This window comes from Hemicordylus capensis, chromosome 14, assembly GCF_027244095.1.
Source record: "Hemicordylus capensis ecotype Gifberg chromosome 14, rHemCap1.1.pri, whole genome shotgun sequence".
In the NCBI taxonomy this organism is placed as follows: domain Eukaryota; kingdom Metazoa; phylum Chordata; class Lepidosauria; order Squamata; family Cordylidae; genus Hemicordylus; species Hemicordylus capensis.
Window position 1 is genome coordinate 12,711,866 of NC_069670.1, and position 22,990 is coordinate 12,734,855.

At 52.3% G+C, this 22,990-nt stretch overlaps 1 protein-coding gene across 5 annotated transcripts in view; it reads left to right on the forward strand.

The window, feature by feature from the left end:
* Positions 1-22,990, forward strand: part of KCNN3 (potassium calcium-activated channel subfamily N member 3) — a 67,733-nt gene that overhangs the window by 35,804 nt on the left and 8,939 nt on the right. For all 5 annotated transcript variants that reach the window (XR_008312164.1, XM_053277569.1, XM_053277570.1 and 2 more), the window contains 4 exons: positions 4,881-5,022; positions 15,659-15,769; positions 19,988-20,115; positions 20,465-20,534. Coding sequence is in view for 4 of the 5 variants with exons in the window: in XM_053277569.1 (XP_053133544.1) it covers positions 4,881-5,022; positions 15,659-15,769; positions 19,988-20,115; positions 20,465-20,534 (451 nt within the window). In the remaining variant the exon portion in view is untranslated. The remainder of the gene's footprint in view (positions 1-4,880; positions 5,023-15,658; positions 15,770-19,987; positions 20,116-20,464; positions 20,535-22,990) is intronic.

The window sequence follows — 22,990 nt, forward strand, 5'->3', positions numbered from 1 at the left end:
GGAGGTGTCTGCCTCACCCTGCCTCACGGAAGTGCCGCCCCTCTGTGTCTGCAAGTGGCTGGTGTGAGTCGTGGGGAGACGCAGCTTCGCAGTGGGAGGGGGGCCTCTTTGCCCAGCCTTTTCTCTTGGGGACCGAACGCAACCATCTCCCACCATTTCAAACGTCATCCTGCCAAAAAAAGGGGGCGCACTCTGCAGTTTCCTTGGCCACATCCCCTAGATCTAACAGGTATCTTGCGTCCAATTTGGCACTGAAGGGGCGGCTTCTCACACAGGTCAGTTTTGCTGCACCTTTTCAGTCTTTCTCCCCTTCTCGTTTTCTCTTCCTTCCCCTTCCTTTCCTGCTTTTTCCTCCTTCTTCGCTTAAAACAACACCCAACGGTAAAGAAAACAGAGGGAGTTCTTTTGGTGTGGACCCACCTTAGGCTGGGGCACAACTCAGTTCGAAGCCGAACACCAGTGCCTTCAAGGCCCTGCTGAAAGGTCGTTGCCCTGAGGCAGAGTTCTGTATAACCTGAAAGCTTGCATGTGTCTAAGAAGAGCTCTGTGGCACTGGAAGGCTGACATGCTGTTTTTAAAAAAGATACACGCAGGACAAGTCCAGGGTTTGATCTGCTTTCAGGCCCCCCAGCTTGCTTTACTCAAGCCTGTGATCTGGGCATGAGCACTCTCATGCATGAGAAATTGCTCTCAGCACCCCCACCCACACATTCTGGGAAGGCAGTGTTTCATTTCAGTACTGAAATGTTTGTTTACATTTGCCGTTTTTCACTTCTGTGTCCCCATATTTCATTCATCGCTCCACATCCAGGAGATGTGGAGGGATTAGAATTTTATTTTATTCCCCCCCCCCCGCTCCATTTTGGGAGGGGGAAAAACCCCTATAATTCAGAGAATTACAAGCAAAGAACCTTGGACGAATTGAACAGGGGGAAAGTCCCAGAAACTCCATCTGTTTCTTGCCTTTTTAACGACCCAGTGGAGAGGCTGCAAGAGACGGAGAGAAAGAGGGAGTCATGCCCTGGGAAGGAGAGCGGACACCAGGAGCCAGCAGCTGTGGCCTCTTCAGCAAATGGCCCAGGGTGCAGAGATAGGGGCCTCCTGGCAGCCTGAGCACGGGAGAATAAAGGGCGGGAATCCATTTTTGCCTGTGGTTTTTGTGCACCGGGAAGGGGAAACTGCACTCAGGAGTTACAGGAGCCCAAGAGAGCTGACGTTGGTTTATTTTAATTTATTTTTACATTTGTATCTGACTCTTCCCCCAAGGAGTCCCGAGTGGTGGGCGTGATTATGCTGATCCTCACAACAACCCTGTGAGGTAGGTTAGGCTGAGAGGGAAGTGACTGGCTCAGAGTCACCCAGTGAGTTTCAGGACTGAACAGGGATTTAAACGTGGGTCTCCCCGGTCCTAGTCCAACATTCTCAGATATTCCCCCTAGAGCAGGGATCCTCAACGTTGGGCCCCCAGATGTTCTTGGACTTCAACTCCCATAATCCCCAGGCCCAGTGGCCTTTGGCTAGGGATTATGGGAGTTGAAGTCCAAGAACATCTGGGGGCCCAATGTCTGAGGATCCCTGCCCTAGAGGACGAGGTCGCTCTGTTGCGGATTTCACTACCCTAAATAGTTTAGTGTCATTGGCACATCTGGCCACTTTGCTGCTTACCCCAACTTCCAGCTCATTTATGAACAAGTTAAAGAGCACTGGTCCCAGTACGGATCCCTGGGGGACCCCACTTTCTACCTCCCTCCATTGTGAAAACTGTCCATTTATTCCGACCCTCTGTTTCCTGTCCTTCAACCAGTTACCGATCCACACGTGAACCTGTCCCCTTATCCCATGACTGCTAAGTTTACTCAAGAGCCTTTGCTGGGGAACCTTGTCAAAAGCTTTTTGGAAGTCCAAGTATGCTAACTCAACCGGATGAGCTTTATCCACATGCCTGTCGACATTCTCAGAGAACTCCAAAAGGTTAGTGAGGCAGGACTTGTTCTTGTAGAAGCCATGCTGGTTCTCCTTCAGCAAGGCCTTTTCTTCGATATGTTGAACAATTTTGTCCTTAAGTATGCTTTCCATCAATTTACCAGGCATTGAAGTTCAGCTGACTGGCCTGTAATTTCCCGGATCCCCCTTGGATCCCTTTTTGAACATCGGAGTTACATTGGCTACTTTCCAGTCCTCTGGTACGGAGCCTGATTGTAGGGACAAGTTACATATTTTTGCTAGGAGATCAGCAGTTTCACATTTGAGTTCCTTCAGAACTCTTGGGTGGTTGCCATCTGGCCCTGGTGATTTGTTTAAGTTTTCATTTTCCAAGACAGTTTAGAACATCTTCCCTTGTCACCTCAAATTGGCCCAGTCCCTCAGCCACTAAACTTGAGAAGTTTTTGTCATTCCCCGTGACACTTCTAGCGATATGCTCCCCAAACTCTCTTTTTGCACCCCTTATTGTCTCTTTGCATTTCCTTTGCCAATGTTTGTTCCTTCCTGTTCTCTTCATTTGGGCAGGACTTCCATTCCCGGAAGGATGGCTTCTTCCCTTTTCTAACTTCTCTGACTCTCCTTGATAGCCACGCTGGCATCCTCCTGGACTTGGTGGTACCTTTCCTCCTCCTTGGTATACGTTCCTACTGAGCTTCTAGAATTGTGGTTTTAAATAAGTTCCATGTTTCCTGGAGTGATTTGACCTTCCTGACTTTCCCTTTCAGCTTCCTTTTACCCCTCATTTTTGAGAAATTTCCTCTTCCGAAGTCCAGCGCATCTGTGTTGGACTTCCTTGACAATTCTCCACTCGCGTATATGCTGAATTGGATCACACAATGGTCGCTGTTCCCCAATGGTTCTGCAACTCTTGACATCTCGCACCAGGTCCTGGGCACCACTCAGGATTAAGTCCAACGTCACCGTCTCGCTGGTTGGTTCTGTGACTAACTGTTTTAAGGCACAGTCCTTTAGCATGTCTAGAAATTTGGTTTCTCTTTCATTACCTGAATGGGAATTTACCCAGACTATGTGTGGGTTGTTGGTCACCCATAATGGTTCTGTGGAGGACTCTGGTCCACCTAGGTTTTCTAGCTCGTTGGAATCTATCCCTTCTTTGATATACAGTGCTACTCCTCCCAAAATCCTCCCTCCCTGTCCCTTCTGTAGCGTTTATATCCAGGAATAATCATGCCCCACTGGTTCTCACCGTTCCACCAGGTTTCCGTTCCACCCACTATATCTATGTTTTCATGAGTAACCAAGCACTTCAGCTCGCCCATCTTCGCTCGGAGGCTTCTGCCATTGGTATCTAGACAGCTATACGCCGAGTCCCTCACCTGGTGTTGGCACGTGCTGTCTCTCTTCCCATCATTTGTCCTTTTTGGGCCAGCTGTCCTGTGTCCCCCTCTGCTCAACTCCTGGCTCCGCTCTATCCCTTCTAGTTTATCCGAAATGTGTGCATCCCCACACTGTAGGGGATTTTTGCTTGCCGAACCAGATCCCACCCAGGTCCTGTCGGCAACCCCGCCGGGCATCATTCTAAAAGCTGCTCTGCGGCCTTTTTGATTTTAAGCGCCAACAGTCCGGGTCCCTCTTGGTTCAAGTGAAATTTGCCTCCAGCACGGGGATGAGGAAGCACAGCTGGATAAATGCCGAGGGAGGGAGCCTTCCGCAAGTCAGCGAGAGCCCCAATCCCTCCCAGGTCTCTTCCGATCCTGCCACGAGCCGAAGCGGGCTGCTCAGCTGTCGGTCCGATCCCGTCGTGTTGCTCTCTGCGATGCGGGTGTGTGATCGTGGCAACAGCCTGCCACTCAGCCGGGCAAGGCAGCCGTTTCCTGCTCCTCACAGCCCTTCAACACCTGTCAAGCTCAGTCGGGCAAGCCCACGGCAATTGCTTCCTCCCCCCCACCACCACCCTTTTCCAGTTGATTCAGCAATCCTCGCCCCTCTCCAGCACTCCTGGCTCTGTGTTGTGAGGACAAGCTTCTGGCACCCCCTGCGTCAACAGCTTTTATTCCCTGTCGTCCCATTATATGTGCTATTTTCTGCTTTCAGTGTGTTCTCTTGTTTATTTTTCTTTGTCCTGACCATCCGGCCTGCAGCCACTACATTTGCCATAGTGCTTTAAAAGCTAGGTTTTAAAAACACAAAGACTACTCTACGGCCTAACGTTTTATAAAGCAACGTTGGGAGAAAGGGGGCAGGTGAGATTTTCTGGAGAGACGGCACCAACTTAAAGGCTACTTACTGGAACAGTATTCTGCCGGATGACGACTCTGTGCTCGCAAGGTTTTCCTTTCTTTAGAGAGAGTTCGGAAAAGAAGAGAAAAAGGGAATGCAAATTTGAAATACATTTCTCATGTTAATAAGGTCCTAATAGTAGTAATTGGTAATATTTGTGGGTTCCCCCACCCCCTTTTGGGGAACTTGCAGCTTTATATTAAATGTATTCATGTGATATTTTCTAATAAAAATTAATTAAATTTCATGGATGGAAGGAATGAAAGGAATAGAGTGGGATGAAAGGAGCAGGAATATTCCTTCTATTCAGAGGAGTAGAAATGTCCTCCAAAGCTGGTTCCATGGAGAGCGGATGACCATTTGTTCATTGTTAGCCTGACCCTTTCCTGTCTGGAAAAATAAGGCAGTTTTACCCGAATGGTTTGTGGGGGTAGCGATAAAGAAGGGGTGATAAGACCCAGGAAGCCGTAAGTGCAATAATACTACCACCTGCTTTTCATCCCCATCTCTAGTAGGGTAGACGTTGCCGAGAATCTCTGTGAGCAACCATTCCCCGAGGTGGTCCCGATGGCCAACATTTGTGGGGCTGGCTCTCTAGTTCAGTTCAGGCACTGACCAGCGCAATTTCACCACGGATGCCTCTGCTTCCTCGCCAGGTATCACGACCAGCAAGATATTACCAGCAACTTCCTGGGGGCCATGTGGCTCATCTCCATCACTTTCTTGTCCATCGGCTACGGAGACATGGTTCCTAACACGTACTGTGGCAAGGGCGTCTGTCTGCTCACGGGGATCATGGTAAGAACTCTCTTGTGGCACACTCCTCAGACAACTGAAAACGTGTGTGTGTGTGTGTGTGTGTGTGTGTGTGTGTGTGTGTGTGTGTGTTGGGAGAGGAAGTCAGCTGAACTCTGATTTGTTGGAGGTTTTTGTCCGCTCCCCACATTCCGGGGTTAGGTGACCTTCGATGTGCAATTCAAATATTGCCATCTCAATATTTTCTCACAGGCTGGAGAGTTCTGACCAGGGAGTCAAAGCCACTACAAATGTGTTTTCCTTTCAGGCTTATCACGATTCCCTAATTCTCTGCTTCGGATGCTAACTTTGAAAAGTGGCTCGGGAACCGATTCAGACACGTTGAACCAGTGTAGACCAGTTTCACGTGGGATAATACGAAACGCGTTTGCTTACGGTGTGGCTTTATAACACAAATGGAACAGACTTGTGGGGGAACATAGGAAGCTGCCACATACTGAGTCAGACCATTGGTCTATCTAGCTCAGTATTGTCTTCCCAGACTGGTGGCGGCTTCTCCAAGGTTGCAGGCAGGAATCTCTCTCAGCCCTATCTTGGAGAAGCCAGAGAGGGAACTTGAAAACTTCTGCTCTTCCCAGAGAGGCTCCATTGTGGTGTGTGTGTGTGTGTTTAAAGTGTTTATTTTGAAAAACATCTAAGAGTTTCCCAAACAATATATCGTTAAATTGTGTACACTGCCTAGTGATGCACGTATCAGGCAGTATATAAACATGACAAATTTACAAATAGGAGAATGTAAGAGCAGCCCTGCTGGATCGGGCCCAAGGCCTATCTAGTTCAGTGGCCCACCAGATGCTTCTGGGAAGCCCACAGGCAAGAGGTGAAGGCGTGCCCCCTCTCTTGCTGTTGCTTCCCTGCACCTGGGATTCAGAGGCATCTCGCCTCTCAACCTGGAGGTAACCTCTAGCCATCAGGGTGCTTTCCAGATTACCCGCTACAACAGTGTCACTTCTGTCCATTAAATGTGCTTCCGTATGGCTTATGTCACAGTCCCTGCGCTGCCAGCAAGGTGTCGTGCACGTTTCTGATGCCTTCCTTCAGATTTCATCCTGGCGTTTTAGTCCTACAATGTTGCATGTGCGTCGCAAAAAAGTAGCTGCATTTTCCCGTGGTAGGAGGGTTACGCAAGCAATTTACGTTTTCGAAACGATCCGGCCAAGCATTTTACTGCTGAATGGCATGCAGCCGGGGAAGAAGGGCCCAGGATTAGTAGCCATGGATAGACCTGTCCTCCGTGAATTTGTGCCGGATGGAGCCGCTCTGGGAAGAGCAGAAGGTTCCCAGTTCCCTCCCTGGCGGCATCTCCAAGACAGGGCTGAGAGAGATTCCTGCCTGCAGGAAGGGAGATCTGGAGAAGCCGCTGCCAGTTTGTGTAGACAATACTGAGCTAGATAGACCAAGGGTCTGACTCAGTATATGGCAGCTTCCTATGTCCCTCTATTCCTATGTAAAGCCATCCAAGCTTGTGGTCATGACCACATCCTGTGGCAGAGAATCCCACAGACGAATTATGTGCTGTGTGGGGGAAAGTCCTTTGGTGGGTCCTAAATTTCCTAGCCGTCGGTTTCATGGGATGACCCCTGGTTCTAGTGTTGTGAGAGAGGGGGCCTTTCAGCCCAAAGCGGATGCCTGCAGAATAACAGCATTCCCCCCCCCCCGTTCTCCCTCTGCCCTCCATCTTTCCTTCCAGGTTGCCCCGCACCTGGGCCCTTCCTTGTTTCCTAGCAATTATTGCGAGGTAATTACTTAAGATAACGGCAGGCCTCGTTGCCTCGTTGCCGTGGCGACGGTGAAGGTCACGGCTGGGCCCGCGCATGGAGTGAAATTACATGCGTGGGGTGGGGGGAGGAAGGGGGAGTGGGGAAGCCAGAGAGAGGAAGACCTCCCAGCACCCCTGGAAATAGAGAATTGGAAAGGGATTTGAAGTCAAACTGGGGTGCCAGGAGTGCCCAGTGGGTGCCCTTGACCCCTTGGCTCCGGAGGTCGGCTGAAATGCCGTTCTGAATTAGCAGCACTTCCTCAGTTAGAAACATCCCGAGGAGCAGATTTCGCTCAGAGGGCGAGTATCAGCTTTGCACGCAGAAGCTCCCAGGTTCAATCCTTGGCAGCATCTCCGGGCAGGGCTGGGAAAGACGCCCGCCTGGAACCCTGCAGTGCCGCTGCTGCCAGCCAGTGTGGCAGGAGTGAGCTGGGCGGAGCAAGGGTCAGACTCCGCAGAAGGAAGCTTCCTGTGATGCATTGGCTGACTGCCGCGGGGAAATGGCTGGCGACTGGCCCTCTCCGTCCCCAGCACAGCATCCCTCCAGTGGCTATCTTATATTTCTACTTTAGATGGTGAGTCCTTTGGGGACAGGGAGCCATGTTTTTTTTAAATTGTTTTTTTTAATTATTATTTTATTTTAAATTATTATTTTATTTTATTTTATTTTATATCTATGTAAACCGCTTTGGAAACTTTTGTTGAAAAGCAGTATATAACTCTGGGTCGTCGTATTCTCACACACACACACACACACACACACACACACACACACACACACACACACCTGCCTCCAGTGTCCATCACCAGGTCTGGCTATCGTCTGGCTACTAAATTTCTGGACAGGCTCCTAGATCCAAAGAAGATGTGTCAAGGTCCGAGACGAAAGTACGGAGGGAGGGAAGTCTGTCACTGGCTGCTAGCCATCTTGGCTCTGCAGACCTCCAGGTCCAGGAGCAGTCTACCTCTGCATCGCCGTTGCTGGGGAGCGATGCAGAAGAGGGCTGCTGGTTGCCCCCGCGCCCTGCTTGTGGGTGTCCCGCTGGGCAGCAGTTTGGCCCCTCTTAGAGTCAGGAGGTGTTGGCCATCCTGGCTGTGCAGAGCTCCGTGTTCGGGGGCAGTCTGTCCCTGAATACCTGCAGCTGGGGAGCAGTGGCAGAAGAGGGCTGCCATTTGCCTCGAAGCCCTGCTTATGCGCTCCCTGGAAGTTCCTGGCTGGCCCCCGTGGGAAACAGGATGCGGTGTGCTTGATGGATCTGCGTTCGGATCCAACGGGACTTTTCCGACGTCCTCCGAAGCGCCTTCTCCACGGGTTCCCATCTTTCCAGAGCGCTTGCAGATGTCCTCTGGATTCCAGGAACCAGATGTAGAGCCTCCCCTCTCCCACACCACCCTTGTCCATTAATGCAAGCGGCCTCCCTATATTAATTCCCTCCCTGCTTTTTTCTTGTTTATCTTCCGCTCAGCTAATAAGATTGATTAGGCTGCCCCCAGGGGAGAATCTGCAGCAGCGCGTGGATCTCCCTCCCAACGCCGCTGAAGCTTTGCAACTGGAAGGAGAGGTTGCTGCCAGCAGTGTTTGTTGGGTTAGGCAGGGAGCACGTCGAGAGGTCTGACGCTTTGTCTGCAGGGGCAGCCAGAGGGGAGACCTCTCTGCAGCCGTGTGTGCTTGCCTCAGTCCTGCAGAAGGGCAGAAAAACCTCAAGGGGGCGGGGGCGGGCAGCGTGTGCAGAGCTGAGCGTCTGGAGAAACTCGGCGTCTGTTGAAAGCACCAAGTTTCTAGCCCTCATGCTGCAAAGGGACGTTTTGATGTGACGTCTGCTGTGATTTCGGGAGCCAGAAAGGCAGCTGAGTAAAACCTCCCGAATGGGGAGGCGAGCTGGTCTTGTGGCGGCGAGCGTGAAGGGTCCTCTTTGCTAAGCAGGGCCTGCCCTGGTTTGTATTTGGATGGGTGCCTACCTCTGTCAGCACTGTAAGAACTTCCCCTTAGGAGATGGAGCCGTCACTCAGTGGCAGAACATCTGCTTTGCATGTGGTGGGGTCTGGCAGCATCCCCATGAAAGGCTGGGAGAGACTTCTGCCAGAAGCCTTCAAGAGCTGCTACCAGTCAGTGTAGAACCGGGATGACGCAACTTTGGCCTTCCAGCTGTTGTTGGCCTACAGCTCCCATCATCCCTGACTCTTGGCCACTGTGGCTGGGGATGATGGGGGTTGTAGTCTGACAGCAACAGCTGGACGGCTGAAGTTCTGCGCCCCTGATTTCGACAATACTATGCTAGATGGACCAATGGTCAGACTCGGCAGAAGGCAGCTAACTGGCATTCATGAGACCTGAGAGGTTTTAACCTGGTGCTTGCTGTGTGCAAAACATGTGCAAAATACTGAACTCTGGCCATTCTCAAGGAGTTTCTGTGTGCAGAGCCTGACTTTTTTGTCCAGCATGTCCAGTATTGTCAACACTGACTGGCAGCAGCTGTGCAAGGTCCCCCCCCCCTCTCTCTCTCTCTCTCACACACACACACACACACACACACACACACACACACACACACACACCCAACCGACCGACCGACCACTAGATTCTCCTATAATATTTCAGTGTTCAGGAGGAGGGAAAGTCATCAGGAGAAAGCTGAAAGTTGGCCTTTTCCCTTCCTCACCTCAAAAGAAAGCCTCTTTCCCGCCCGCCTCAGATGGTGCCAGTGTGGTGTTAAAAACACTATTACCGATCGACTCCATGGAGATTGGTTCTCGGGAATCTGTGGCTGTGGTTTCTTTTTTTTCTTGCTTTCCTTTTTTGCAACGTCCCTTTTAATTCCTCGCCACCAAAAGTGCCGAGTGCTTCCTCTGGAAACGCCTGGGCTGTTTCAGTGCTTCCCTTCTGTCCGTCTGCCTCTTTCTGGGAGACCCATCCGTCCAAGAGCCGGGGAGTGTCTGACGGATTCATGAGTGCTTCTGGCACCCTGTCCTTGGGACCCATCTGCAGGCAGCTGGAGACCGCATTAAATCCGTGACCCCAAGCAATACCCGTGTGACCTCCCAGTGCATAACTTGGGCGGATTCTGCAAACCATCCGTAAGCTTTTCCGGTCAACAGACAGGCTTCTTGAGCTTGCCAGGGTTCAGTCAGGCTGATTTTGCTCTGGAGCATCTGCGGCTGCTTCCTGTGGAGTCAGACCTCTGGTCCATCTAGTTCAGGGTTGTCTGGCCTAGACTGGCAACAGCTATCAGGATTTTAAAAATGCATGCCCAATATTCCTTTTTTCAGGGTGCACTGAAAAACCTGGAGCATTTCCAGATGGGGCTTTTAGCCTTTGCATTTGCACCAAAGTCCGGGCAAGATATTGGGGAGCACTCCACACACAATTTGGGGTTTTTCACTGCATGTTTGAGCTTAGCCCAATTTATGTCCAGGGTATAAAAATCAACTTTTTGTGTCGGGGTGGGGTTTTTTTTTGGTGGGGGGGTGACAAATTTGAACTTGCAGTGAAGCCTACCGTCTGGGGACGCTCCTGGTGTGTGGAGAGTCCCATAGCTTTAATTCCGAAGCAGAGTTCTGATGATCTGGAGAGGAATTGGATTGCTTCCCTCCCTCCCTCTCCACCCTGGAGTGGCAGGATCTCACTCAGCCGCAGATGCCATTTGTATCTCTGCGGCTCTGAGAGCTGACAGCCGCCGCCGCGAGGAATCCTCAGGTGCTAAAAGACTCATTTTCTGGGTGGATGGTGGGGAAAGGTCACTCGTACTCAGGTCTAGCAGGGTTTCCTCGACAGCTGTGCTCGATTCCTCTGAGCCGGCGGCGTTGAGCTCGGCTTCCCCTCCCGCCTCGTCTCTGCAGGCGTGATTGATCCCTGGGTCCACTCCGCAATCCGGCAGTCGTACCCCGCGAGCGCGGAATGATGCGTCGGGTGCCCCAGTCGGTGTCCCGGAAAATGGCCAGGCCAGTTTGCAGACAAGCCGTTGCCGTCCAAAGATGGGGTGGGGAAGGGGGTGGGTCAGCACAAGTGACTGCCAGTTCAGAAGCCAGAGACGGAGGGTAGGCGAGTGCCTATGACCCCTGGGGCAGTGGGGAGTCCGGCCATGGGTCCGCCCAGCTCAGGATTGTCTGCACGGACTGGCAGCGGCTTCTCCAAGGTTGCAGGCAGGAGTTCCTCCCAGCCCTATCTTGGAGATGCTGCCAGGCGGGGGACTTGGAAGCGTCCGCATGCCAAGGAGCCAGGGCCCCTTCCTAAGCACCATGCTGCCGCCTCATCCCGTGGCTAGTGGAAGCCGAATAAATTGCAAACAAATATGCAGATTGGCTTAATTTGCATCCTGCATGCCAGCCGGGTAATTTGGCTGTCCTCGGCACAGAATTAGTTCTTTCGAGAGAAGTGCCGATATTCTTGACACAGACACACGAGCACACACAATCTGCACCCTCCCTCGGGCCCTGGGGAAAACGCGCTGCCCAAGCCCCCGACCGTCCCGTCCCCGCGGAGATCATTTCCAGGTAGGCTAAGTGCCTTGGCACGGGTGGCCGAGAGCAGCTGCCAAGCTCCAGACCCCACATGCCAAATGGCAGCTCTTGGCAAGCGAGAGCCGGGCCGGTTGGTGGCTCTGACGCGCCCGGATCCCCAGGGGCGGCAGGAGGGAGGGGAGCAGCTGCTCCGTCTCTCATCCCTGCTTGGAAGCGGCCAGCGGGCGGCAGGCCGGAGCCAGCGACTGGGGGCTGCATCCCCGTCTCCCTTGGCCTCTCCAGCCTGATGGGTCCGCTCAGCAGCTGAACGGGGAGGGGTGCCTCCCGGTCTGTTTGGGGTCTTCCACTGAGGCAGAGTTTCACAGCCAGATGTCTCACTGGGGCTCGCTGCATAAAGCAGACCACTTCAGTGTTAATCTAGCGCAGGCCGTGGGAAGCTGCTGCCTGCTGAGTCAGGCCCTTGGTCCATCTAGCCCAGCGTTGTCTACACTGACTGGCAGCGGTTTCCCCTGGCGAACGGCAGATGACTTTCCCAGCCCCACCTGGAGATACCGGGGCTTGAACCTGAGACCTTCTGCCTGCAAAGCAGATACTCCACTGCTGAATAGCCCCCCACCCACCCCAAAAGAACACAGGAAGCTGCCTTCTACTGAGTCCGACCCTTGGTCCATCTGGCTCAGCATTGTCTACACTGACTGGCAGCTGCTCTGCTGGCTTTCAGGCAGGAGTCCCTCCCAGGCCTACTCGGAGATGCTGCCAGGGAGTGAATCTGGGATTTTCAGCATACAGAGTAGGTCCTCTTCCACGGAGCTAAAGCCCCACTCCATGCGGGGTTCTTAGCGAGGCCCAGGTGCTCCGTGGGCAATGGGATATATAAACATGGATGAACCGTGAAGGCAATACTGCCATCGACATCTTGTTCCAGGCCTCTGTAGGGTTCTCACAGCAGCCTGCAAGTTCTGCCACGGTATAATATGGATTTTTTAGCAAGGGGTTTGATGCGTTCATTCCTATCCGTCTTGAATTGAACGACATCATCAGTTCCTCTTCTTTTCTTTTTCACTGGAGCCTTATGGGGATGGTATACATGTGGTGGGCCTCTGCGGGCCAACTCTTGAGGATCTGGCAGTGGGAGGGGGTCCATAGGTGCAGAAAGGTTAAGAACCACCACCCCGCTTCACCGGTCCATGTGCAGGCTTGATGCTAACCTCTAAGGCCCTCGAGGCTTAGAAGAAGGAAGGCAGGGGAAGCCGCCCCCATGCCTGAGTCCTTGGCCAGCTGCTGCCAGCCAGAGCAGACAGTCCTCCGCTCGATGGGCCCGAGGTCTGACTTGGTCACCGTCCAGGCAGCCCTCCCCCAGCCCTGCCGCCTCGGCCAGCTGCCCGGAAGCCCAATGGCTCTGAGCCTTCCCTCTCGGAGATCCTGGTTTCCCTCAGAGCCTTCGCCGAAGAGCTGCCGTGTTTTTATTTCCCCCCAAGGGCAGGATCTTTAGAAAACGGCTGGCTTCCACATGCCTGCACCCTCGGGGTTTAGTCTCTCTCTCTCTCTCTCTCTCTCTCTCTCTCTGCCTGGCGTTGTCTTGTAAGAATCAAAAGAGAGAGCTGAAATCTTTTCTGCATGCTGCGAGTCCAGGAGGGGGTTTTGCCGGGTGTGGGTGTGCAGAGGGGCTCTAATACGCGGCCCGGCCTTTGGGGGATGCTCCACATTTCAGGCTGTTAATTAAAGAATCTGTAGTGCTGAGATTAGCTTGCCGGAGTCTCTAATCTCCAGGGTGTGGGCTGGAGAGAGAAAAATAGACCTGTGTTTTTCACACACACACACACACACACACACACACACACACACCCCTACCTCTCTTGCCACACAGTTTGCTCATGCGCACACATACTTGCTCTCTCCGTCTCTCCATTACACACCCAGAACTTAGCTCAGCAGCAGATTCATGTCCATGTTGCCTGTCGAGGGAAAGGTTCCCCTTGCAGGCTCGCCTTCTTGCAGATGGGTCTTCTCCCAGCTCCAGCGGGTCCTGATGGCAATGTAATTGCTTGGATAAAGAGACAGGCCAGCTGTTGACATTCAGGGGAAGAGGACAGAGCAAGACACATACTCTCTCTCTCTCTCTCTCCTCTATCTCTTTTTTGCTGGTTGCTTATGAAATCACTTGAGGCTTTTTGTGGCGATTGCTGTGATGCCGTCGGCAAAATGTCGCCGGGTCAAATGGCAGGCCTAGGAACATAGGAAGCGGCTTTATACTGAGTCCTGAGTCAAGCCCTTGGTTCCTCTAGCTCAATATTGTCTGCCCCTGACTGGCAGCAGCTCTCCTAGGTTTCAGGCAGGAGCCTCTGCCAGCCCTACCTGGAGATGCTGCCAGCCTGGGATTGAACCTGGGGCCTTCTGCATGCCAAGCAGAGGCTCGGCCACTGAGCAGTGCTCTCCCATCCAAATACAAACCATGGTGAGTCCTGCTTAGCAAAGGGGGCACTTCATCCTCGCTACCACGAGGCCAGCTCGCCTCCCTAAAACATACATAGGGGTGCCCCAAATGGCCACAGCTCTGTGGATCGGCGCCCATAGCACAGCGAGCGCCGCGTGTCTCTCCTTCACAAGGTGCGTGGTTTGTGTAATGGATGGCAGTGATTTTCCAAGAACACAGGTGCTCACTTGGAAAATGTGTTATTCGCCCTGTTGTTCTAAAGTCAGTGTGCCAAGGCAGTCTAGCTGCAGTCTGTGACAGGTAGGAATCGAACCTCCAGGTCCAGAAGCAGTCTGTCTCAAAATCCAGGCAGTGGGGGAGCTATCGCTATTTCCTTCAAGCCTGCTGGTGTTGAATTATTATTTTTTTAATTTTTGCTTGTTTCTACTGTTCTGGCTTGTTAATAACACTCCCCCCCCATCACTACAACACTTGTTTAGCTTTTTCTTCCTTCCGTTAGTAAAGCCTGTATCCAAGGCTATTTCTTCAACGATTTCACAGTGGAGAGGTTATAGCCAACTTGCAGAGTCTGTGCTTCAGCACCATGGACAGAGGCTCCTATCAAGAGCCACTCAATTTATGGGCAGCAGGAATGGAGCATTTGACTTGCCGGGCATGAGAATGTCCGCTTCATGTTTAGGAGACGTTTATTTTGTTTTAAAATTGTTTTAATTAAAAATCATTCAGAATTAATTAATAATTTTAATTAATTCTTCTTAATTATTTTCTGTTTATTTTCTGTTTAGAAAAGTTGGGTTGGCTCCAAAGGACTGTGGGCTGAGGGCCAGCTTGCTTGTGCCCCACCCTGGCCAAAAACACATTTGCGGTGCCCAACGGGTCAGCTCTGTAGTTACAGTTGAGATTTTCTTGTGACTTTGGAGAGGAGAGCGGGTTGTGCAATAGCAAGCATGAATTGCTAAGCGGGGTCTGCCATGGTTTGCCTTTGGATGGGTGATGACATGTGAGCGCTTTCTGCTGTAAGAACTTCCCCTTAAAGCTCAGTGTTAGCGCAGCTGATTGCCGGCAGAGATTCCCAGGTTCAACGCCTGGCAGCATCTCCAGGTAGGGCTGGGAGAGGCTCCTGCCGGAAACCTTGGAGACGCTGCCAGTCTGTGTAGGCAACACTGAGCTAGATGGAGCAAGGGTCTGACTCAGCATAAGGCAGCTTCCTGAGTTCCTCTTTGGGGTTAGTTTGAAGTTTCCAGCCCTGCATTCTCATGCAAGGTGTCAAGTTGCTCTTCTGGGAGCCGAAGATGCCTTCCACTACAGAAGAGCAGCTTTGGGTCCAACTCATTTTAAAAGAAAACAAAGTGTTATGTTGCTCAAGAGAGAACAATTATTATCACAAAGAGAAAACTCATACAATAATAGCTTTATTTGCAACAAAAGCCTCTCTCATTAGGAAAGAAATGACCAAAGACTATTGCAGATTTTGATGTCTGGTTGATCAAAGCTGTGCATTCAGAGTACTGCATGCATGTCCCATATTAGTTGGTAAGAGAGTGTTTTTGCAGCAGTGAGTTATTTAACTGCTCCCTTTCTGTGCTTATTTTAAATCAGAACTCTCGACGTTTTATTATTGGACTCTGCAATTGGGGCCTCTGTATTTTTAATAGAGTTTCGTATTGATCGGGGCTGAGAACGAATTCAATAAATTGATCTGTTGTGCTTTAAGATCTGTGCTGCAAATGTAACTCTTGGTGGTGTTTGCGGGGGGGGCGGTGTTAGCAGCTTATCTGTTATTTTGCTAGTTGTTGGGTGTAGGGCAGGGGAGGGAGGGAGATGATATTGCAAGACACCCTCCCGAGTGGCCAGCGCAAGTAGGAAGGTGGAGGATAAACATGTTCTGTAAACAGAGGTGCTCTTTTATTCTGGAGTTGGATTCCCCGGCAATTCAGTGGCCTGACTCTCCTCTCTCCCCTTGCCAGGGGGCCGGCTGCACTGCCTTGGTGGTGGCCGTCGTGGCCAGGAAACTGGAGCTCACCAAAGCGGAGAAGCACGTCCACAACTTCATGATGGACACCCAACTCACCAAGCGGGTAAGCAGCCCAGGAGAGGGGGTGGTGGTGGATCCTTCCTCGCAGAAAGGGGCTCTCTTCCCCACCCCCCGCCCAGGACATCCTGTGGATCGGTGTTGTCTCCAAGAGTGCCAAGGAGTATATGCTGAGTTGAGGGAGGCCTGAAGCATGATGGGAGAATCCCCCCGCCCAAGAGCCCCTGTGATAGGAATGGGCCATGGCGCTGTCGGAGTGCCCCTGTCTGGCATGCAAAAAGCCCCAGGTTCACTCCCTGGCAGCATCTGCAGGTAGGGCTGGGAAAGACCCCGGAGCCGGAAACCTTGGAGAAGCTGCTGACAATCCATGTAGGCAATCTTGAGTTAGATAGACCAAGGGTCTGACTCATTAGGCAGCTTCCGATGTTCTTATGTATATATTGCACCCAAGGTCCATCTAGTTCCCTCCACCAACCTTATCCTTCCGGGAAGCTCACAAGCAGGGCATGAAGGCAGCAGTTCCCTTCTGTTGTTAGGCCCCAGCATCTGTCTTCGGAGCACAGGTGGGCTGCCCCTGCAGATGGAGGCTCCACGCCGAACTCTCTTGGCCATTCACATCAGAGCCCTGCTGGGTCAGACCAAGAAGTCCAACTAGCCCTGTATCTCTTCTCTCCACCCACCAAAACATTTAACTGCAGGAACTTTACAGGGAGGGCAAGTGTGGGGGACCAGACCTTATATTATGGGGCCAGTTTGGCTAAGAGACTTTGTTTTCTGGTTGTGGGTCACTTTTCTGGGACTTCTTCCCGGGTCCCTTTGCTGCTGCTGTGCTCGTGTCGCAGATAGGGTTCTTGCTCGTTCCTGGCTGAGCTCATGCCAGTTTAAAAGGAAACCACAGGCTCTCCGCTTGCAAATCGCCTTGCGATTCCACGAACCGCGTTTCTGATAGCTGATAGCTCTTGGCAACCGGACAGATCCACTGCAGGTGGCCAGAGCTGACTGTTCTGCCAGGATGTTGGATGAACCTGAATGGAGCAGGCGAGATTTGTACCTGGTTTTTTTTTTGGCTGGCTTATTTCTTGTTCTGTTTCCGCCTTGCCTCCCCAGACCCTCTCTCCCCTCTCCAGGTTCATTATCTAAATTGCTTTCTCTTCAGTCACTCCTGGTAATTTTCCTCGCTTGCTTACAAAAGCCTTCTTCTCCCCCCCCACCACCCATTCTTAGATGAGTGGAAAGACAGAATCAATCTCTCTCTCTCCCTCCCTTCCCCAGGGCAAGCATTGTGAAATCCCTGAGCTGTGGGGTGCCGTGGGGAGTGGGGGAGGCGGCTGTCTTAGGTTCTCTTCTAGGACAACTGCCAAATTGTGAATAAAGATGCATTGAAGGTGTATTTTCTGGAGCGGGGCGTGGGACATGTCCGTCAGCAGAGCACTGGAGCAAATGAACTCGCCGGGAGCTGTTTACCCCAAGGCTCTGTTTATGACAAGCTTTCTGGCACTTATCTCCATGTGAAGGTCATGAGAATCTCTTCTGAATGCCTCTAAAGTTGGCGGGTGGGGGTGGGAGCAGCACCAAGACATCAGAAACTTGTCCCGGGTAAACCCCATCTTGGCCGCCTCCTTGCTCGCGAATTAATAAACTAATTCAGTTGTTTAACTTCCCCAGCGTAGCCCATGAGCCAGGCCCCCATGTCTATCTTATGTTTCTTTTTTTTAGATTGTGAGTCCTTTGGGGACAGGTAGCCATTTCATCCTTTCTTTCATTCATTCATTCATTCATTTATGTATGTAAACCACTTTGGGAACTTTTGTAGGAAAGTGGTATATAGATATATCCGTCGTATTCATAGGCCTCGTCAAAAATCATGATGAGCAGAGTATTCATCCCCTGCAGATGGTAACAACCATCCCAGCTGGCTCATGGACAAAGCGCAACGAAAAAATGCAGCGCACACACCCCCTTTAGCACTTGCTTTGGAGCAAGCTGCAGTAAAACTGCTGGTTTTTCTTTCGACATACACCCGCCCAGGATTTGGGCGGTGTGTGTATCCTGCGAAAAGGAACAGCAAGTGGTGGTGTGAACCTTAGGGGTCTTTCCCCCTATAGTGACACTTAGCCTGTGGAACTCCCTGCCCTGTGAGATCAGGCAAACCACACCTGTCCTTGTGTTCTGCCCTCTTTTTTTCTGATTGATTGATTAAGTGCCGTCAAGTCTTAGCTTCTCCAGGATGATCTGTCTTCAACTTGGCCTTTCAGGTCTCTCAGTGGTGCATTCATTGCTGTCGTCATCGAGTCCACCCACCTGGCTGCTGGTCATAGCATGTTGAGTACCATCCGACCTGAGAGGTCCATCATCCGGCACTAGATCGACAATCATTCTATTTTCTAAAGTAAAGGAAAGTGTGCTGTCAAGTTGGACAGGAAGGGTTTCCCATGGCCATCTCCCGCGCAGTATGAGATGATGCCTTTCAGCATCTTCCTATATCACTGCTGCCCGATACAGGTGTTTCCCATAGTCTGGGAAGCATACCAGCGGGGATTTGAACTGGCAACCTTCTGCTTGTAAGTCAGGCATTCCCCTGCTGCGCCACTTAAGGTGGCCAATTTTCTAGCAGGGTCTTAATCCATTCAGGAACTATGCCCACTGTTCTTGAATTAAACGCCATCTCTGCTATGGAAGTTTTAAGAACATACATAGGAACAGCCCTGCTTTTAAAGCCATCCAAGCTAGTGGCCATCATCCTGTGGCGGAGAATTCCATAGATGAGCTGTGCGCTGTGTGAAAAAGTTCTGTCAGTCCTGAATTTCCCCGCAATCCATTTCATGGGGTGACCCCTGGTTCTAGTGTGGTGACGGTGGGGGGATTTTTCTCTGCCCAGTCTCTCTACTCCCTGCATAATTGTATACCCCTCTACCATCTCTCCCCATAGTCGCCTCTTTTCCAAGGTAAAGAGCCCCAGATGCTGTAGCCTCGCCTCATAAGGAAGGTGCTCCAGGCCCCCGACCCTCTGGGTTGCCCTCTTCTGCACCTTCTCCAGTTCTTTCTTGGTTTTCTGTTGTTGCATTGCTTTTTATTGATGTCTAACGTTGGCAGGCGCCAGCCACCTTGAATGTCACATCCCGGAACAGCCGGGCATGCCTCGTTAAAACCCATAAGTGTGGTTCTGCTTTGGGGCCGAGGAAACTCGCTCAGCGGAGCCGAGACCCGCCTTGGCCCGGCACCCACACAGAAAACCTGCGGCCCTCCTGGCTTGTCTCTTCCCACCACCTCTATTTTTCCATTTCCTTCCAGCGAGGCTCCAAAGAAACCCTCGTGAGCAGCAAGCGTGATTCATAGACAGAGCTGGTCTTCCCTGCTTTGAAGCAGCCAGCTGTCTCTCGCTCCTCCTGCTGGAAGCTGCAAAGGGGGAGTTTTGAGGAGTTTAGCTTTGGCTGCATCTCCCAAGAACAGGGTGCAAAGAGACGGGAGAGGCGATCTGAGCACGCCTGCCCTACTTTCTGACAAGCCGGTCCATTTCTGGATGAGTCGAGGGGGAGAGAGAGAGAGAGAGAGAGGCCTGTGGGAGGATTTGGGGTCAGATGGCGGGAGAGAAAGAGAGACCTCCTTGACCTTGGCTGGGGCCTTCCCCAGGCCGGCGCCCTGTTATTTTCACTTACCCTGTCAGGTTAATTTACCCGCTAATGTTTTCTGACGGACAAGAACCTAATTTTCCCTTAAGCTGTTAGATTTCAGCACCGTGGGAAAGTTTTATGAGGGACTAGATGACTTTTCATTACTCTTCCAGATTTCAGTGCTGGTGAAATTTTTCAGTCCCCTGTCAGATTCCAATACCAGGGTAACCTGTTCTGGTGGGCAGTGTTTTCTGATGGACTCAACGCATACTCTTCCTTTGGTCTGCTAGATTTTAATACAAGGGCAAACTTTTCTGATGGATAATGTTTCCTGATGAACTGGACCCATAATTTTTCATGGCCCTGTTAGATTTCAGTACAGGGGGTAAGCTTTCTTGACAAATAACTTTTTTTTTGATGGACTAGATCAGGGGTCCCCAACTTGTGGTACTCCAGCTCTTGCTGAACTACAACTCCCAAAAACCCCAGCGACAATTTGTTCCTGCCTTGGGGAGCTGCCGCCGGTCAGTGTAAGCAATACTGACCTAGGTGGGCCAAGGGTCTGACTCAGTAGGCGACAGCTTCTTGTCAGTAGCAACCCCCTGGCCTGGTAGGTGTTGGCTAACCCCACGGTGGGCTCTCTCTGCTTGCAGATCAAGAATGCTGCCGCCAACGTCCTGCGGGAAACGTGGCTCATCTACAAACACACCAAGCTGCTCAAGAAGATCGACCATGCCAAAGTCCGGAAGCACCAGAGGAAGTTCCTCCAAGCCATTCACCAGTAAGCAGGCAGGCACTCCTTTCCCCTTCTCTTTGCTTCTGTGTGGACGTCTGCGGGAGGTTTAGGCCTGGATCACAGGACCGCAGCTGACGAGACTCTGCTGGGAGGATCGGAGGGCTGGCCCCGTCCCAGGTTCGATCCCTACCAGTTGCCAGTCAGTGTAGACAGTCCTGGGCTGGATTGACCCACAGGTCTGACTCCGCATGAGGCAGCTTCCTATGTCCCCAAGTTGCTGGCCCTCCCGGGGATCCAGTGGGCCGCTCGGGGCCAGCCCCAAAGGCCCACCCAGCCCCGGGAGAGGGTCAGGGGAACGTCTGATCCCAGCCCGCTGTGGTTTGCTTCCCCCCAGGTTAAGGAGTGTGAAGATGGAGCAGAGGAAGCTGAGTGATCAAGCCAACACCCTGGTCGACCTTTCCAAGGTAATCCTCCCCTTCCTGCCTCCCCCGTCCCGACCCCCAGAGGGCTTGGATGAGGTGGGAGGGACCTGTAGCCCTTTAGGGTCACATGGGGGGATGCTTGCCCAAGCAAATCAGACATGCCCAAGCAGAAAAAGGAAGCCACTCCGCCGGGAGCTCTGCTTGGCCTGGGGGGCTTGTTTTCTGCATAGGATTTAAAAAAATGTCACCCAGTCTTCCAAAATAGGTCCCCCACCCATCCCTCCTGCGGTCTGGACCCCCCCTGTTTCCCGCTGCAGCCAGAATGGCACGCAGTAGAGTCCGCTGGGAATGCTTTGCGTCGGGAAGGACCCCAGTCCACATGTGGCTTGTGGTGGGGGAGCCACAAGGAGGAGGAGGAGGGAGCCTGCCGAGATCTGGCACCTTCCACTGCATTCGGCTTCCCCGGCGTTGGGTTGCCAGGCAACCCCGGGGAAGAAAGCAATCCTGGTCTCTTCCCCCCCCCACACACACACACCTCCTCCTCCTCTCCCTGCTCCAGCCTGCCAAAGCGGCGGAGGGGAGAAAACATCCATCTATGCATTGCAGTGAAGCCTCTCTCGCTTGGGGTGTGCGTGTGAAAGCAGTGAGCATCCCCCCCCATCCGAAACTGGGACACTTTGGGTCCCCTCCCCAGACCTTGGTATACGGGCACACCCACGCACACACCCCCCCCCCATGAATCGGGTCCCCAGGCCACTTGACAATGTCTATCTGGTCCCGACACTTTTCTTTCCTTCAAAGCAGCCACGGAAGAATTGGGGTCAGAGCAGCAGGGCTGGGTGTGAGGGCCTCGAACGGGAAGGGAGAGCTGGCCCCGTGGTGGCCACAAGCCCCTTGGCTAAGCAGGGTCCACCCTGGTTTGCATTTGAATGGGAGACCCCATGCCTGAGCACTGGAAGAGATTCCCCATAGGGAGTGGGGCCGTAGCTCAGTGGAAGACCCCCGGCCTGCTTGCGTGCAGAAGGCTCCACGTTCCCACCCTGGCGGCATCTCCGAGACAGGGCTGGAAGAGACTCCTGCCTACTGCCTTGGAGAAGCCGCTGCCAGTCTGGGTAGGCAGTACTGAGCGAGATCGGCCAAAGGCTGAACTCGAAGGCAGCTTCCTCGGTTCCTCTCTCTCCTGTGTGATGGAGATCGCAATACGCCCCACGGGGTGCTTTCCATCCTACACGGGAGACAAAGCTCCCTGTATCGGAAAGGAAAGTGGTTCCGTCGAGTTGGTGGGAGGGAATTCTAGGGGGCCTTCAGGGTGTTTCTGTGTGACCTCCAGCTTGGAAATGCCTTGTTGGGAGGGGTTGTTAAAGATGTCCCCCCCCCCGCACTGGCCAGCAGTGCTGCTGAGATCAAGATTTAACCCCCCCGGCCTCCCGTGGCTGCTTTTGAAGTCAAAACAAAAACCTCGGGAGATTTGTTCACTGCTCTCCCACACCGTGCCGGCTTTGGCCCTGATCCCGCTGCGCCACCCGCGTGACGCCTCCCTCCTTGCTCCCTGGTGGCTGCCTCTTGCCTCTGTGGCCATTCTGCTCCTGGGGGGAGGTCTTTGTATGGCTTGTTTTTCCCCCAGTCCTTTGCACAAAGCTGAGTTCCTTTGGCAAGCTGCGGCGATATTATGCGTCGTGCTTGTTAAATAAGCCCCTTCGATTCAGCTTCTCTCCGCTCTGCATGATTTCCCCCCCCTCCATTCTTTGCTCTTCCCCCACGTGTTGTTAAGATTCCCATCCACTCCTCCTCCTGTTGCTGGCCTCCATTGGGTTGTACGGAGTCACACAGGCGTGGGGGAGGCTGTGTGGAGAAGCAATCAAAGGTAGGCTGTGTCTTGGGAAATCATCGCTCGAAAACAACTCTGGAATGTGGAATGTGGCCGCTTTGCCCCGTCAAGTGTCAGAACATACTTCCCCTTCTGGCCGGAGACTGCTGAGGAACCAGCGCTTCCTGGGAAAATCACATCCCCAGCCAAGTCCCTAGTCCTCATGTTCATGGGGTTTCCAAAACGAAAAGTGCTCAGGTTTCCCGTCTGCTTGGAAAGCGGGGGGTCTAGAAACGGTTCCCAGCCCCAGAGGACCTGACTTGGGCTTCTCTGCTAAATGGGCGAAAGAACGAAGGTCAGACATGAAGGAGAGCTTCCAAACACTCAGAGCTGTTTGACAACGGAACAGTCTGCCTCTTGCAGTAACGGGCTCTCCTTCACAAACATATGTCAGGGATGCTGTACTCCAGGGTTAGGCAACTTGGGCTCTCTCTGTAGTTGTTGAATTATTATTATTATTATTATTATTATTATTATTATTATTATTAATAATAATAATTCGATTTCTATACCACCCTTCCAGAAATGGCCCAGGGCGGTTTACAAAGAGAAATAAAACAAATAAGATGGCTCCCTGTCCCCAAAGGGCTCACATTCTAAAAAGAAATATAGGACACACACCAGCAACAGT